General features: G+C 44.1%; 1 protein-coding gene and 1 long non-coding RNA gene across 29 annotated transcripts in view; one reads left to right on the top strand and one right to left on the bottom strand.

Annotated features, from left to right (window-relative positions):
• Positions 1 to 13715, top strand: part of R3HDM2 (R3H domain containing 2) — a 135374-nt gene that overhangs the window by 106144 nt on the left and 15515 nt on the right. For 19 of the 28 annotated variants that reach the window (XM_074325520.2, XM_074325537.2, XM_074325528.2 and 16 more), the window contains 4 exons: positions 2746 to 2777; positions 2876 to 2929; positions 7134 to 7366; positions 9217 to 9383. In XM_074325520.2, coding sequence (XP_074181621.1) covers positions 2746 to 2777; positions 2876 to 2929; positions 7134 to 7366; positions 9217 to 9383 — 486 coding nt within the window. The remainder of the gene's footprint in view (positions 1 to 2745; positions 2778 to 2875; positions 2930 to 7133; positions 7367 to 9216; positions 9384 to 13715) is intronic. The other 9 variants (XM_074325534.2, XM_074325533.2, XM_074325523.2 and 6 more) reach the window with 1 other exon arrangement.
• On the bottom strand, positions 815 to 13708 carry LOC141570082 (uncharacterized). The gene is made up of 4 exons (XR_012493940.2): positions 12514 to 13708; positions 7429 to 7571; positions 1485 to 1564; positions 815 to 1070 (listed from the first exon to the last, which is right to left on the bottom strand). It is a non-coding gene; the product is annotated as an uncharacterized LOC141570082 (long non-coding RNA).

The following is a 13715-nucleotide window of genomic DNA, read 5'->3' as shown; positions in this document are numbered from 1 at the left end:
CATTCTGCTGTATAGCATACATAGAGAATAAATGGAGTGGCTGAATTTGGTGGATATGATTAGACTGAAAATAGAAATTGTTTTGGCAGGCCTTATGGAAGGGCTCTGAATCTTTCCTGTCAAACCCTTCTCCCACTTACCCTCTTTAACTGCCACTATCCATTTTAGGCATCTCTGCTTCTAAGTGGAAGACTTAGTGTCCACACAGCCTATATGTTCATCTTGTTTGGCCAGCCTTGTTTTTAGGCTGTGTTCGTGACTGGTAGCACACAGATCTGGCATCCATTCTCTAAGCTCCACATTCCACATGCACAGAGGGTACCACTCACTCGTCCCTCCAGTCTCTATGTGAACGGCAAGTCTCTTTCTTCCTATATTTCTTACCTTGCTTCTTAGGCTCCATGGGCCAAAAGGCAACATGAATCATTTTAGGCAACTTTATTCTTAAGAATCGTGGGCCATATCAAAAATACTTGGTCCCTCTGTATCTGGTGGCCTTTGCCTACCAGACTAAAGAGAAATATAGCAGAAGTTCAGGAAAGGCTGTGAACAGGCAAGAGAGGAATAAATCTGCAGAAAATGTAGGATCCAGATAGCAGCACTGTCTTACAGTCAAAAAAGGAAGAGCCAGCCTCCCTCCATTGTTACAAGATGGCCAATTTTAATCAAGATACTTAGATGGACACTGCTCTCCTCCCATCTCCCCCACTCTCCCCTCCATCAGCAAGACAATTATATATATACTTATATATGTATATATATAAGTATATATATATATATATATATATATATATATATATATATACTTTTTCATCATCACCTAGGTCAGAAAAATATTGCCTCCAACTTCAAAAAAACGGAACTCCTCTATGAACTTGTTCCATTGTCTCAGGAGACCCAAGTGTTCCAAGGATCCTCACTGGGGACAGATACATGACAAACCTTCTGGCCCAAAGTCCAAGGAGAAGGAATCTTCTTAGCTTCTGTTACGTAGACTTCCATTCTGAGTCAGAAAAATCCATCCTCCAGATTATCCAGTCATAGCCCAAAGAGGGTTCTCTAACCTTCACCTGCAAACCAGTTGGGTGGAATGAGAGGAGAGAGGTAATTTGTACACGGCTGTAGCCAGTGATGACCCTAAATTGTGGACAGAGCAGGTTGGTGATGGTAATAGCAAACATTTACATAGTGCTTGCTATCTTTCAGACACTGTTCTTAGCACTTTGCATAAATTATTGAATCCTCATACTAGGCTTATGAGGTAGGTTACATTATTTCCTCATTTTATACACATGGGACTGAGGCAGAGAGGTTAGGTAACCTAAGATCACACCACTAGTTAGTGAAAGAGCTGGTATTTGAGTTCAGGCAGTCCGGCTCCAGAGCCCATGCTCTTAACCCCTAAAGGAAACTACCTCTCAATAGTTTGCTCTGCCCTGGGCTCCTTAGATTAAGAAGTTCCAATGACGTCATAGCATAGTTACCTGTGATGTGTACCTCTGCTTCACTGACACATGGAAATGACTGTCCCACCAAGCCAGCCATTAGCAAAGCAACAGATACTCTGAAAGTAGAAACAACTTTTAATAGGTATTGGGGCTAATTATGAGCAACACTGGAATATATGTACCTACAACCATAACAGTCAAAGTTAGCTCTTCTCTCCTTTTTTTCTCCTGATTTATAGTCTCTCAAGCCCCTACTACTATATGTATTCTTTGTTAAATCCTTGTGGATTTATCACTTTCATTTCAGCACTTTGTAACTCTTGCTGTGGTAGAGGCATCAGGATTCTCAAAAGCCTAGACAAGGAAAAATGTCCAAAGCCCACCATACTCCAAAGATTCCCATGTGGAGAGGAACCTGGCCCATCAAAGGGAGATGATTAAGGGTGGCGTTGTAGGTGGGGGGCAGAGAGGAGGAAGAGGCAGGCCGAAGAGAAAGGGAAATGGCAAGGATGGTGTTTGGATGGAAATGCTGCTGCTGCAGCCTTCTCTAGAGCCTGAGCTGCGTATTGGGAAAACTGCCCCAATGTAGGCCCTGCTCTGTGCAGAACTCCGCCTGCTCAGAAGCTGGACACTCTTTGGCACCTTTTTCTAAGGTTTGGGAATCCACCATAATGTTTACTTCACTCAGCTCAGTGGCTTTGTCAGGAAATCATCCCCACAAGGAATGTTTCAGGCTTTTAGTTTTCTTATATTTTCTAGGCTCTGAAAAGTACTTGCTTCCCCAATTTCTTACTCTCCTTGGGTCTCAGGTCAGAATGTCTTCATTTTGGCCAGTGTAGAGGACAGAAATGGAATAATCATTGAGGACAATTTCCAAAAAAACTAAATTTCTTTCTCTTGTCTCCCTTTTCCTTCCCTTTGAACACACTCTTTAGGACCAAGCACACCAACTATTATGCTCAGCTTCCCTCTAGAGGGAATAAATTTAAAGCTAAAAAGGAAATCATAGTCAGGTTAATACTTTCCTCTTCCTCCTTTCCATACTCCTACCTTTATCAGCTTCTCTTTTTAAACACTCTGTGGGAAGGCTAAAAATGCTGACTGCTCTTTCCCATGAAAGGTGAGAAGTCAGACTGGGGGTGTGGGTGTGGGTCATCCTGTCCCTGCTCCCCCTCTCCCTGTTGGGGGGTGAGCTTGGTTTGAGGACCTTGGGTATTCATAGCATCATGGACACCCTTTTTGGTTATGCCATGCTGTTTTCTTATAAGTTATTTTCCGTTTTCTCCCCCTCACCTAGACTGGCCAGAACGGATATCTAAATGACATCAGGTTAGTACCACTTAGCATGTTCCCTGCTTCTCATTGAGCTTTGTCAGTGAGGTTAATATAATTCTGTAATGATGCTTTTCTTTGATGTTAACCAACAGACTCTCCAAAGAAGCCTTTTCTTCTAGCTCTCACAAGAGAAGGCAGATTTTTAGGTACCTCTGTGTAATACATATCTCTCCTTGTTTTTTTTTTGTTTTTTTAAATTTTATTTTGTTTTGCTGTAATCTTTTCAGCGGAGTGAGTTTGCTCCATGCATGGCTGCTTGTGAAATAATTCAGCTTGTGGTTTTTGCAATATTGGATATTTTTCCCCATTAAAAAAAAGACTCCTGCTCAATGACTCTATTTTTATTGTTGTTGATTTCATTTTAAGTCCTGGATAGGTGATGAAGGGGACCAAATAGGTGTGTCTGGGATAGGTACTGTTTCCTCCCAGAAATTTGATGGAATTGGGCATTTTTGGAGGGGTTTGACACATATTAAGGTACAAGAATGGGTGTCTTCCAGCTACCTTTCTGAATCTGTGCAAAGATGTGAAGAGCTTAACCCTTACCCAGCATAAAGAATGTCTTGTATCTTTAAGAAAGAATAGTACAAACACACACATATATAAACACATACAAACACCTCTGTCTATGTAGTTTTCTCTTTGAAACAATGTAATGGGTAAGATGACCCATTTCTGAGGCTCCCACAAAGATCTCAGAAAGGATTTGCGTGCCTTAGAAGGGACTTAGATTGTGTCCTTTACATCATTGTCCATGAGTTGCTCTTAATGTTGGTGAAAGCTACTGTGTTATCTTCTCCGGTGCCTGATCTTCTCCATTTTCCACAAAGCAGTCTGGAGAATCTCCCTTGCATTTCAGTCTCAGTCCCACCCCAGCGATTCCGCAAGGTGGTGGTGAGAGAAGCACTACTTCAAGGCCCTGTCCTGGCACCAATTCATTGTAAGCATCTTCTTCCCATTTACCATAGGAAAACTATAGAGCACAGAAAACCTGAGTATTTAATACTAGGATTCAGGTCTAACCCTTTCCTCTCTTTTTGAATCCTAAGCTTGATAGAACCTGAGTAACTCAGACTAGTTAAAGCTGTCACTCGCAGTACTTCAGTTGTCCCTTCCCTATCTTCCTTTCTAAAGCTAGGCAAACCATGTGTCAATTGGCATATCAAGATTTCCCATTCTTGGGATGGAGGATTTATCTCCCCTTCCATATCTCTGAACTTTTTTCCCTAAATTATCCCACCCTGAGGTCCATTTGAAAGCCCCAGGCGGAGAGGGCTCTACATTGTTTGTGGTGGTCGAGATAGAGTCCTCTTTAAAAAAAATAAAAATCCTGTTCCATATTTTACCCTTCAGAGTCATAAATGATCCCAAAATACCTGTAATAAGAGTTTTAAACTAACTTCTCTGTGGGACTTAATGCTCAGTGCATTACAGTTGCCAAAGTACACTGTATGGGATTCAGTTCTCTCTGTGTCCTGAGTTGGTAGGCTGGTTTACATGTAGGAAAACAAAAGCAGAGACATTAAGTGGCCAGCCCAAGTTTTCATGGCTGTTAGTGGCAAAACTGGGACTGAGATTTTGTCCAGTGTACTTGTCATCATACCACACCAGCTCTCTACAAACATCACCCTTTCCTCTCTGAGTAGGGTTCCATTCAGAGCCCTGCTTCAGCTTCACTGCTAAGAATGACGCCCTGGTTAGTGCTGTGGCGCCTCAAACTCTATCAAATTGTGTGGCTAAAAGCTTGAAGGACCTAGTGAGCCGCTCTTATCCAGACCTCTTATGCTGCTGCTTTCCCTACCAAGTTTTGATTAAAGATCTAGGTTATTTAAATGCAGCTCCCTGGACTCTTAAGGGAGTAACTTCTTCCTCTATTTGGGGACTAGTCCAGAACTCTAATGATTAGAAGCTGATCTTCTCTAAGTGCTTTATACCTTTCTTCCCAAGTTTGTGAAACAAATACCAATATACCAGATTCCCTCATCCATGATTGGCAATAAATATGGCAACTTCCCAATTCTTTGGAAGATTCTACTCAACTGATGAATAGCTACAGTGAGGGTTACTGGTATTTATTGCCACCTCTTCCACAGACCTCTCTACCTACTCCCCAGACCTACTAACCTGGACTTTTCACCAGCACTGAATCTACTTGTAAAAACTAAGCTCTGATTTCACGGGAATATGAAGTGTGAATATTTTCTGTCCTTCACCCCCACCTCTCCCAAAACACACACAACCCAATCCGGTGCTCAGAATTGAGTTTGGTAGTTTTCCCTAACTGCCTTATTTTTAGTGAAGTAACTGCCTTATTTTTAGTGAAGTGGAATGCCATAACTAGAGATTGGATTTAGTTGTAGAGAAGGAAAACTGATCTCTTTCCTTGCCAATACTCATCTCAGATTCTCTAAGTCTCAGGGTTATAGTGTACTAACCCAGGTTAGTCAGAAGGCCATCGGACAGGCCACAGCTTGAGCACTTGGCCATCGCTGTCTGGGGAAACTGGATGAGTATAGAAGTGCTGCCACTTTGGCTTCCCAGGGTGTTTGGTTTAAAGTTGACTTATTCACTGACCTCTGGTAGAAAGAGAAAATAAATGACAGAATTGTAATAATAGATAGTATACAGTATTTGATTTAGGTATAAAAGGCCATTAGGACTCGTCTTGCAAAATTCAAGCTCTAATGTCTAATGTACAGCCTCATCCATTGCCACTGCCATATCCCCTCACCCACCACACACACATCTTTACTGAGTCCTTTCAGTAGACTTGACTTTGTCCATTGAGACAGAGCTTTTGGCTCTTACTTGAGTCTGGTTCTGTTCCTGGAGAGTCCCTGATTTATACTTCTTGTTTCCCATTCTACTTTTGACATCCCCCAAAAATCAGTAAAGTTTTGGGGAAGCAGGAATATTTTCCAGTCCTCTATTCTAACTATATAGAGAGAAGCTTTGAGGTTACATAGACATCTACTTGAGATTCAGAGAAGAATTAGCCACGTCCCTAACCAGCTGTGCCAGTGTGTTCTTCGCCCACCACAGTTAGCTTGGCTAAAAACTGAAATAGTGACCCTAGCATATGTTTTGCCCATCTTCTCTGTAGTACTTTTGGAGCATATATTCTAATAAAGAAAAGTATTTTCTTTATTATCACCTTCTTAATAAAAGTACCTTCCTTTATTAGAATAACTCTGAGCCTAATGTCTTTGCAGCTAAGGGGATTGAGATGGGGTTTTCTATTTGCTTTAGGTGGGATGGTGGTGAAAAGAAGGGAGCCCAAGATACTATGAATTTTTCTCAATTGCTCCCCAGTATATGTACCAAAATCTTTGTAATTGTTGTCATTTGATTTCCTTAGGTCACTAGTTGTTGGGGGTGGGGGATATGAAAGGAAAATTCCTGGTTCTTGATTGCTTACTGATTAAGAAGCAGTAAGAACTCAACAAGACTTAGGGCTTTCAGGCCAACGCCGTCTAGCTTGAGGAGTGCAGCTGTTTATAATCACATTCAGTGATTGTAACATCAGGATAACCCTGATATTTGTAGAATAAAATAAAAGAGAATGAATTCCTTTTCTCTATAGCCTTGTGCCTTGCCTAGAGCAATAGGGTTCTTAATATGGAGGCAGCTAGGCACAGTCAGCCCCCCAGGACTTGCCATCCTGGGTCCCAAGGGCATGTTTGGTTGATCATGCCTGGAACTTCATGCCTGAGAGACCCTGGAACCAATTGTTCCCAGATACCAACACAGAACTTCCACAGCACAGGTTAGGTCAATTCGAACTATCAGGCTGAGTTGTCCAGAGTGTCCCTTTAGTCCACTGTACTCTTCCCACCCCTGGGACAGTGGACATAAGCAGCACCTCTGCTGGCTTATACGTATGTTATGTGGAAGACCTAGTGTGGGATTTATCCATGTCATTGGCTAGCACTAGTTACTTCTAGGAGTCTTTTTGTTTTAAGAACTCCCAGAAGGAGCTGGTACCCCTCTGCTCCCAACTATTTCCTGCATGTGTGGGATCCCTGCAGTGGGAGGTTGGGGGGAAGAGACCACAGCCAATCTCAGCATCATGTATGTGGTTTCCCATCCACCTCTGGTCTGATGTACTGAATTAGTTGCCAGTGCACTGTCTTCCAGATTTGCCTCTGTGCTCTTTGTAACTGTACTGGGTATTGTTCTTTCTGTTCTCATCAAGTCTTGGTTGGCCAGCCAACTAACAAGAAGTCCGTGTCCATCCTCCCCTCAACCCTCGCCCCTTCTTTGTTACTGAAAGAATAGAAATGAACTCTCTCCTAGCCCTTCGGCAGAAGTGGTAGGTGGGGGGTGCTCTGACCACTGTGGTCTTCACAGGGGGAACCGTGAGGGGCTGAGCCGTACCTCAAGCAGCCGCCAGAGCAGCACAGACAGCGAACTCAAATCCCTGGAGCCACGGCCTTGGAGCAGCACGGACTCTGATGGCTCTGTCCGGAGCATGCGGCCCCCTGTCACCAAAGCCAGCAGCTTCAGCGGAATCTCTATCCTCACCCGTGGTGACAGCATTGGGAACAGTAAAGGTGGCAGTGCAGGAAGGATCTCCAGGCCAGGTACTATAGTTTCTCCTTTTCTGTGTCATGCTTATCTTCTATAAAACATCACTGATACTTACTTCTAACAAAACACTTGTCCCAATATCGTGTCCTGGAAACCCAACGGAGCCAGATGAGGGGAAATTTCATTTCTTGAATCCATTGTCCTTTGGAATCCTCTCTCTGATTTTCTTTCAAACTTTCTTTCCTAATTGGAAAAAAACTGATTGAGAAGAGATTATTGTATCTGATTTCTGACTGAGGTTGAACACCCCTGTCAGCCCAGGTTCAGGTCATACACTGAGATGGGAATGACAGCTGCTGTCCTTCTGTGGCCTCTGAGATTATAAAGAAGGTTTGTAGAGCAGAGGGAACCCTCAGAGTGTAGCTATGTGTAATTACTTGGTAGCAGCTAATAGGCCGGAACTTTGAGAGACACTGCTGTGACTTCTTCTCTGGAGCTTAGTCACTGAGAAGGAGCATATGTTTCACATGCCCCTCCGTCACTCTTTAGCTCTCCTGATCTGCTGTGTAACCTCCATGTGTTCCTATTGCACTCTTAGCAGAAGGTTATTTAACTCTTTATACCCAGTGGACCATCCTCCTGCCTGTAAAGAATTTCTTGACTCTTATCCCAGAAGTTCTGTAGGTCTCAGAAGACCTCAGTGGTGGTGAAGATTTTGCCTCTGACTGTTGGGTCTCCGCTGCTCTTCCCTGTTACCTCCTTTCTAACTCTACTGCCTCTGCCTTTATCCAGGCCTTCGTCGTCTTTTATTTAATTATAACCCTGGCCCCCAAGCTAGTTTCCCTGCTCCATCCTCAGCCCTTTATAGAGCCAGTTTACCAACCTATAACATAAATCTGATCAAGTCACTCCTCTCTTACAAACTTCATGTTTCTGCTTTCCCTACGTAATAAAATCCAAATCACTGATACGGCACAACTTCCTGACTCCAGTCTGCCCTCTCAGTCTCATGTCCAGATGTGCATCCTCCTCTGGCCCGCCAACCAGTTCCTGAATATGGCATTAGCTTTGTGCCCTCTCAGTCTGACAAGCCTTCTGTTCACCCTTCAAGCCCATCTCTCCTGCCACTTCCTCTTTAAACCCTTCCCTTTAACCCTTCTGGGAGTTAGTACTTTTCATCTTTGCTCTCATACAACTTTGTTCATCTCACTGGTACATCCCTTATCAGGTGGTAATCGTGTGGATGTTCATCTCATGTCAGAAGATCCTGTGTTGCTTAAGGGCAAGGACTGTGTTCCCTTCACCTTTATGTCCTCAGTTCATTATACAATGCTTGGCACATAGGCGGTATTAAGTAAAAGTATTTTATGTGAATGCATGCATGACTTGAAGAGCCTGGAAATGGGGAAAATAGTTAGATGAAGGGTGTGTGTATTTGTGTGCACAGGCACGTACTTGGAGAGGCAAGGTTGTCTTCTCAGCAACTTTCGTGAGACACTACAAGTTAAGAAGAAATCAAAGAAGACAGGTATCTTGAGGGACCAGGAATCTGTGCCTTCTCAGGAAGCAAACATTCACGTTTTCAGTTTTTATGATGGACAGATTCTAGACACTAAAGGAGAGGTGACTTAGCAACCTCACATTTTGTTTAATTCCAAAACCAAACCTTGCCAGTCACGGTGGCTATTGTCCTGAGGGAGCAGAAACCTGCTAAGATGAGGCCTCGCCTCAGTAGGCAGCTGAAATGCATCCATGCTAATACGTGGGCCTTCCCCAGACAGCTGGGGAAATGCGCAGAAGGAGAGTGAAGAGAAATGCCTAGAGTCCTGCAGCTGGGCCCTCCAAGGGTGGAATGGTCATGACTTGTGCTTATAGCTCTTGGCGGGTCTCCTCTTTGCCTTAGGTATGGCACCAGGTGCCCCAGAAGTGTGCCACCAGGTCACCTCATCCCAGTCTGTCCGGGGGCTTCTCCCTTGTACTGCCCAGCAGCAGCAGCAGCAGCCGCCGCTTCCTGCTCTCCCACCCACGCCTCAGCAACAGCCACCCTTGAATAATCACATGATCTCACAGGTGAGTCACTACTCAGCACCAGAACCCCCTGCGCTCCAATTTAAGCAAGCTTTGGAAGTAGTCATGTCTCTTGTGCTGTGGGTGGCAGGAAAGATCTGTTTTTGGAGACATGCCACTCCCTCCCCCATTTCTCAATTTGTTAGTTGTGGGGAAAGAAGAGTAAGGGTGAAGGTTTGGCCAAAGTGGTCTTGGTAGTCAGTCTGGGAGTTTTTTGCTTTACATTTCCTCCTCTACCTCCTGAGAATTGTCAGTGAGATCTTTTACCCCATTCCCCATTTCTGCTGTACCCCACCGCCCTCTACAGCCTATGTAATTAGCAAGGAGATTTTGCTCACTATTTCCATATATGGAGCTTGAAAAGATCACAGCTCTCACCATAGTCTGAATGTATTCATATAGCTGTTGACCCATAAACATGTGTTTTGTGTTGGGGGGGAGGAAATTGACACTCAAGACCCCTGCCATACCTATGCCATAGGCATAGAACCAAATAATGCTCCCCTGTCCCCCGTCTACAGGGCCTAACCTAGCACAGTACTCCCTGTTGTCTTTGTTTCCATGCATAGAAGAGCTCTCTCGCCTTTTACTGGATGGAGAGATGTTGGTACCAACTAGGGTGTGGGTGCAGTTTTGCTTCTGTGGAGACCATGCAGGTCATCAGCATAAGAATCAGATCATGTTCTAAATGGAACCTCTCCGTGTTCTAGGTTTGAGTCCCCTTCATACCCTGAGAAGTGCACTGAGATCTCCACTTAGTCTTTTTTTTGCATGATTAGAGCTCTTCGTGAATAAGGCCATGCTTTATCCTGAAGTACTCTCTGGTGGTCAGGAAGCCAGTGTCTGTACTCTTTTCTGCTGCAGTTGAAGCTCTTGTTTCACCTCCCAAGCCCCCTCATCTCCCTGTTCAGTTAGTCCAGCTTGGCCTCAGGTATTTGTGTTCCATAGGCACAAGAAGCAAGCCCTAAGCACTCATACCCTAGGAACTGGAAACTAGAGGGGAAAGACCCCTGAAGGGCCCAGTTCGAATATTGTGAAAAGAAGCTAAAATAGGGAGGGGGGTGGTAGATGAGGGTAAAGGGGATCAAATATATGGTGATGGAAGGAGAACTGACTCTGGGTGATGAGCACATGATGTGATATACAGATGATACAATACAGAATTGTACACCTGGACTCTATGTAACTTTACTAACAATTGTCACCCCAATAAACTTTAACTAAAAAAAAAAAAAAAAAGAAGCTAAAATATAGAACAGTGAAGATCCAGGAAACCCTGCTTTGTGTCTTAATATAACCCACATGCAGATCATTGTAGTCCTTCATCTTAGTTCATAAATCAGTTTCTCTGTAGTCCTGACTTTCTTCTTCTACCACCATCTGCCTCATTAAATCCCATTCATGTCAACTTACCTTGCTCCATACTGAAGCATAGCGTGTGTGTGTGCTTTTCCTTTTCTGTGTCATAACTTAGACCTACAAGTGGGTAAACTCTCTTCTCCCTCTGGCTGTCTCCTACTGTGTTTCTGTGTGTGTATGTTTCACTTTGATAAGATCCCAGTATTTTTTTGAGTTTTCTAAAATGTAGATTTTAATAGTCTTGCTCTCTTTTTTCCCTCTTACTCTTCCATCTGCATCCTCCTTCCATCCATATCTAGAAACAGACAGCAGAAGTAGGATGGGAATAAAGAGACAAGTAAAGAGAATAAACATTTGGGACAAAAAAAAAAATTAGACAGGATGTCCAGGTGCCTGGCCCTAAATCCCAAACTTTTCCTCAGATTCTGTCCCTGCTTCTGCATCGTGAGTGAGGGTGAGTGGGTCAGCTGTTGGTACTGACTGACCCGCAGGGAGTCCGTGCTGGGCTAGGCTCTGTAGGAGCCATTATTCGGTATAGAGATCTCTGCTCCCTTGGAAGTCTGTTCCTGAGGTTAATTTTGATCCCAAACTCCAAACCAAAAAGTCTTATCCTGGTTAAGTTTTGCTGTCCCTGAAGCACTTACGGTAGCTGCTAATATTATACCACTATATGTAGTTCCTTTTTTCTTCCTCTTCACTTTTTCTCCTTCTCTCTTTATCTCTTTCTTCCTCTTCCTACTACCTTTTTCTTTCTATCTTCTTTTTCTCTGTCTCTCAGTGCTGGTGGCTCTCCAAACTCAAGTTGCTGAGCCCCAGAATATTTATTGTTCCGTTTCTCAAGTGGTACGCAACAGCAGTGCAGGAATGAAGGAAGTGACCACACACACACACACACCACTGTGTGTATTTTGAAGTTTTTCCTTTGGAAGAGAAACTTTAGCTCTGTAGCAGAGGCATTTGCCCCAGGCATAGGGACAGTGCTGGCTAAAGTATGCTCTTTCCCTCCTCGGGAGGCCGCTGCTGTCAGAGCAGGCCTCCATATCATGTATCAGTTGAACATGTGAAACCAAATAGGCTGAGGATTAAAGGGCCAGAGGCTACCTTTTGCCCAATTTACTTAAAGTGGAGTGGACCGCTTGAAAAGGAGCCCTCTGAGCCTTTCTCCTGAGGTCCAGTCAGGCATCCAGGAACCAATGATCTAGCCCAGAATTCACCATTAGGGGGCAGTCAAATCCCTCAGGGCCAGTCTGGCTCGCCCATGGTTTTTCAGAAGTTCCCTAGCTCTGGAATTTGAGACTCTCTGAGAAGAGAACTATAGTGGAAGGTAGTGATGGAATAACTTAAAAATAGCACTGAGGTGCCCACCTTTACCACTACTTACCTCAGCAGGAGAGGCCTAGGAGAAAGTATCATTTCTTCTCTCTTCACTTTTTACTCAAAACTCACAAATGTGAGGAAAACAGGCAGTGTTGTTTTACCATTTCACTGTCCCTATGGCCACCCCTTTCTGCCGAGTGGGTATAAAGCCTGAAGCACCACAAACAGTCCCCCAAGAGAAAGAAGAAGATTAGAATAGTAGAAAATGGGTTTAAAAACTCCCAGCACAGGTAGCTCATGCTGAGCAGCTTGACCAGCAGTTACATTTGGGTACCACTGGCTTACAGAAAATAGGTACAGCAGGAGAGCTGAGAGGGTATTGTCAAGGCTATGGCAACATCTCTCCCAAGTCACACAGTGGAGTCTCGGTAACTTTTTCCTAACCAAAATGACTTACATTTTATTTAATTCAGATATCAGGAGTATTCCATTTTGGAGGTCTTCTAATTTCTGGACTCTCGGCTTCCGGAACTGTTAGTCCCTCTGTGAAAGGGTCTCTCCAGAGATACACAGCAGAAGAAGATAGCGATACCTTGGTCCCCCACACCTTTTACTTAATACTCTAAATTTGGAAGGCGGGAGGAGAATGATACAATGAAAAACACGTTAGTGTAATTCTATTCGACTTCTTTCATGCCCTCCCTACTGCTAGAGTAGAGTGGAAAGAAGGTATGTCAGGCAGAACTAGGTCCCCCCATCCCAGCTCTGCCATGTTAGCTGTGTGATCCTGCTCATGTGATTTAATTTCTCTGAGTCTTACTGTCTTAACTGCAAATACAAGTTATCAAATCTCCATATAAGATTGTGAGGCTGTAATGAGATAATGTATGTAAATGAAACAACGTATATAAATGTGATTTCCCCTTCTCTTCCTAGCCTCTCCCCTTTCTCCCACCCCTCCTACCACCATTAGGGGCGATGGCTGGAGAACGATGAAGTGATTGAAATGGCTGGAGGGGAAGAACAGAAAGGAAAAACAGCTCTCCATTAGTTGGTTTAGAATACACCATGTTCCAAATAAACAAATCCTCCTGCTTGAGGCTAATGGAGACTGAAGGAACAAAAGCTAAAACTAGGCTATTTATATTTTATTCCTAAATCCCTCCGTTTGCTTGTGGGGGCATTTTTCATACTGCCCTTACAGCCTGGAGGGGCACAGAAGAGTCATAGAGGAGGAGGAAGTAGCCGGAACCAGGCGTGAACTGGCTGTTTTTTCCTTCTCTGCCCTCGGGAGGGAGAGGGTTAGGGAGACGATCCTTGTGAATGAGCACTCCCTCCAGGAGAGCTGTGGTGTGAAATCAGGAGCTTGGCTGGGAGAGCTGAGCCAGACCTTGTATGACCCTTTCTACAGAAGCAGGAATCCCTTTTCAAGTGGGCATTTGAGGAGGGTTATGATCGTGCTCCCCAGGAATCATGTGTTCAGAAAAAATCTTTTGGGAAACCCTGTGTTTGCAGTCAGGCAGCAGACCTGGCTCTGAGAGTCCTACGATTGCTCACAACAGCTGCAGAGTTCTGAGTGGCCAGTGGGGCTGGGTGTGCAGCAGATCTCTCCTGATAGGAAAGATGGCCTGTGTCAGAGGTGGGAAAAGCCACCAATGA

This window comes from Rhinolophus sinicus, chromosome 1, assembly GCF_057876585.1.
Source record: "Rhinolophus sinicus isolate RSI-liver-muscle chromosome 1, RSI-T2T, whole genome shotgun sequence".
NCBI lineage: Eukaryota > Metazoa > Chordata > Mammalia > Chiroptera > Rhinolophidae > Rhinolophus > Rhinolophus sinicus.
This window is presented reverse-complemented; position numbering and strand designations above follow the sequence as displayed.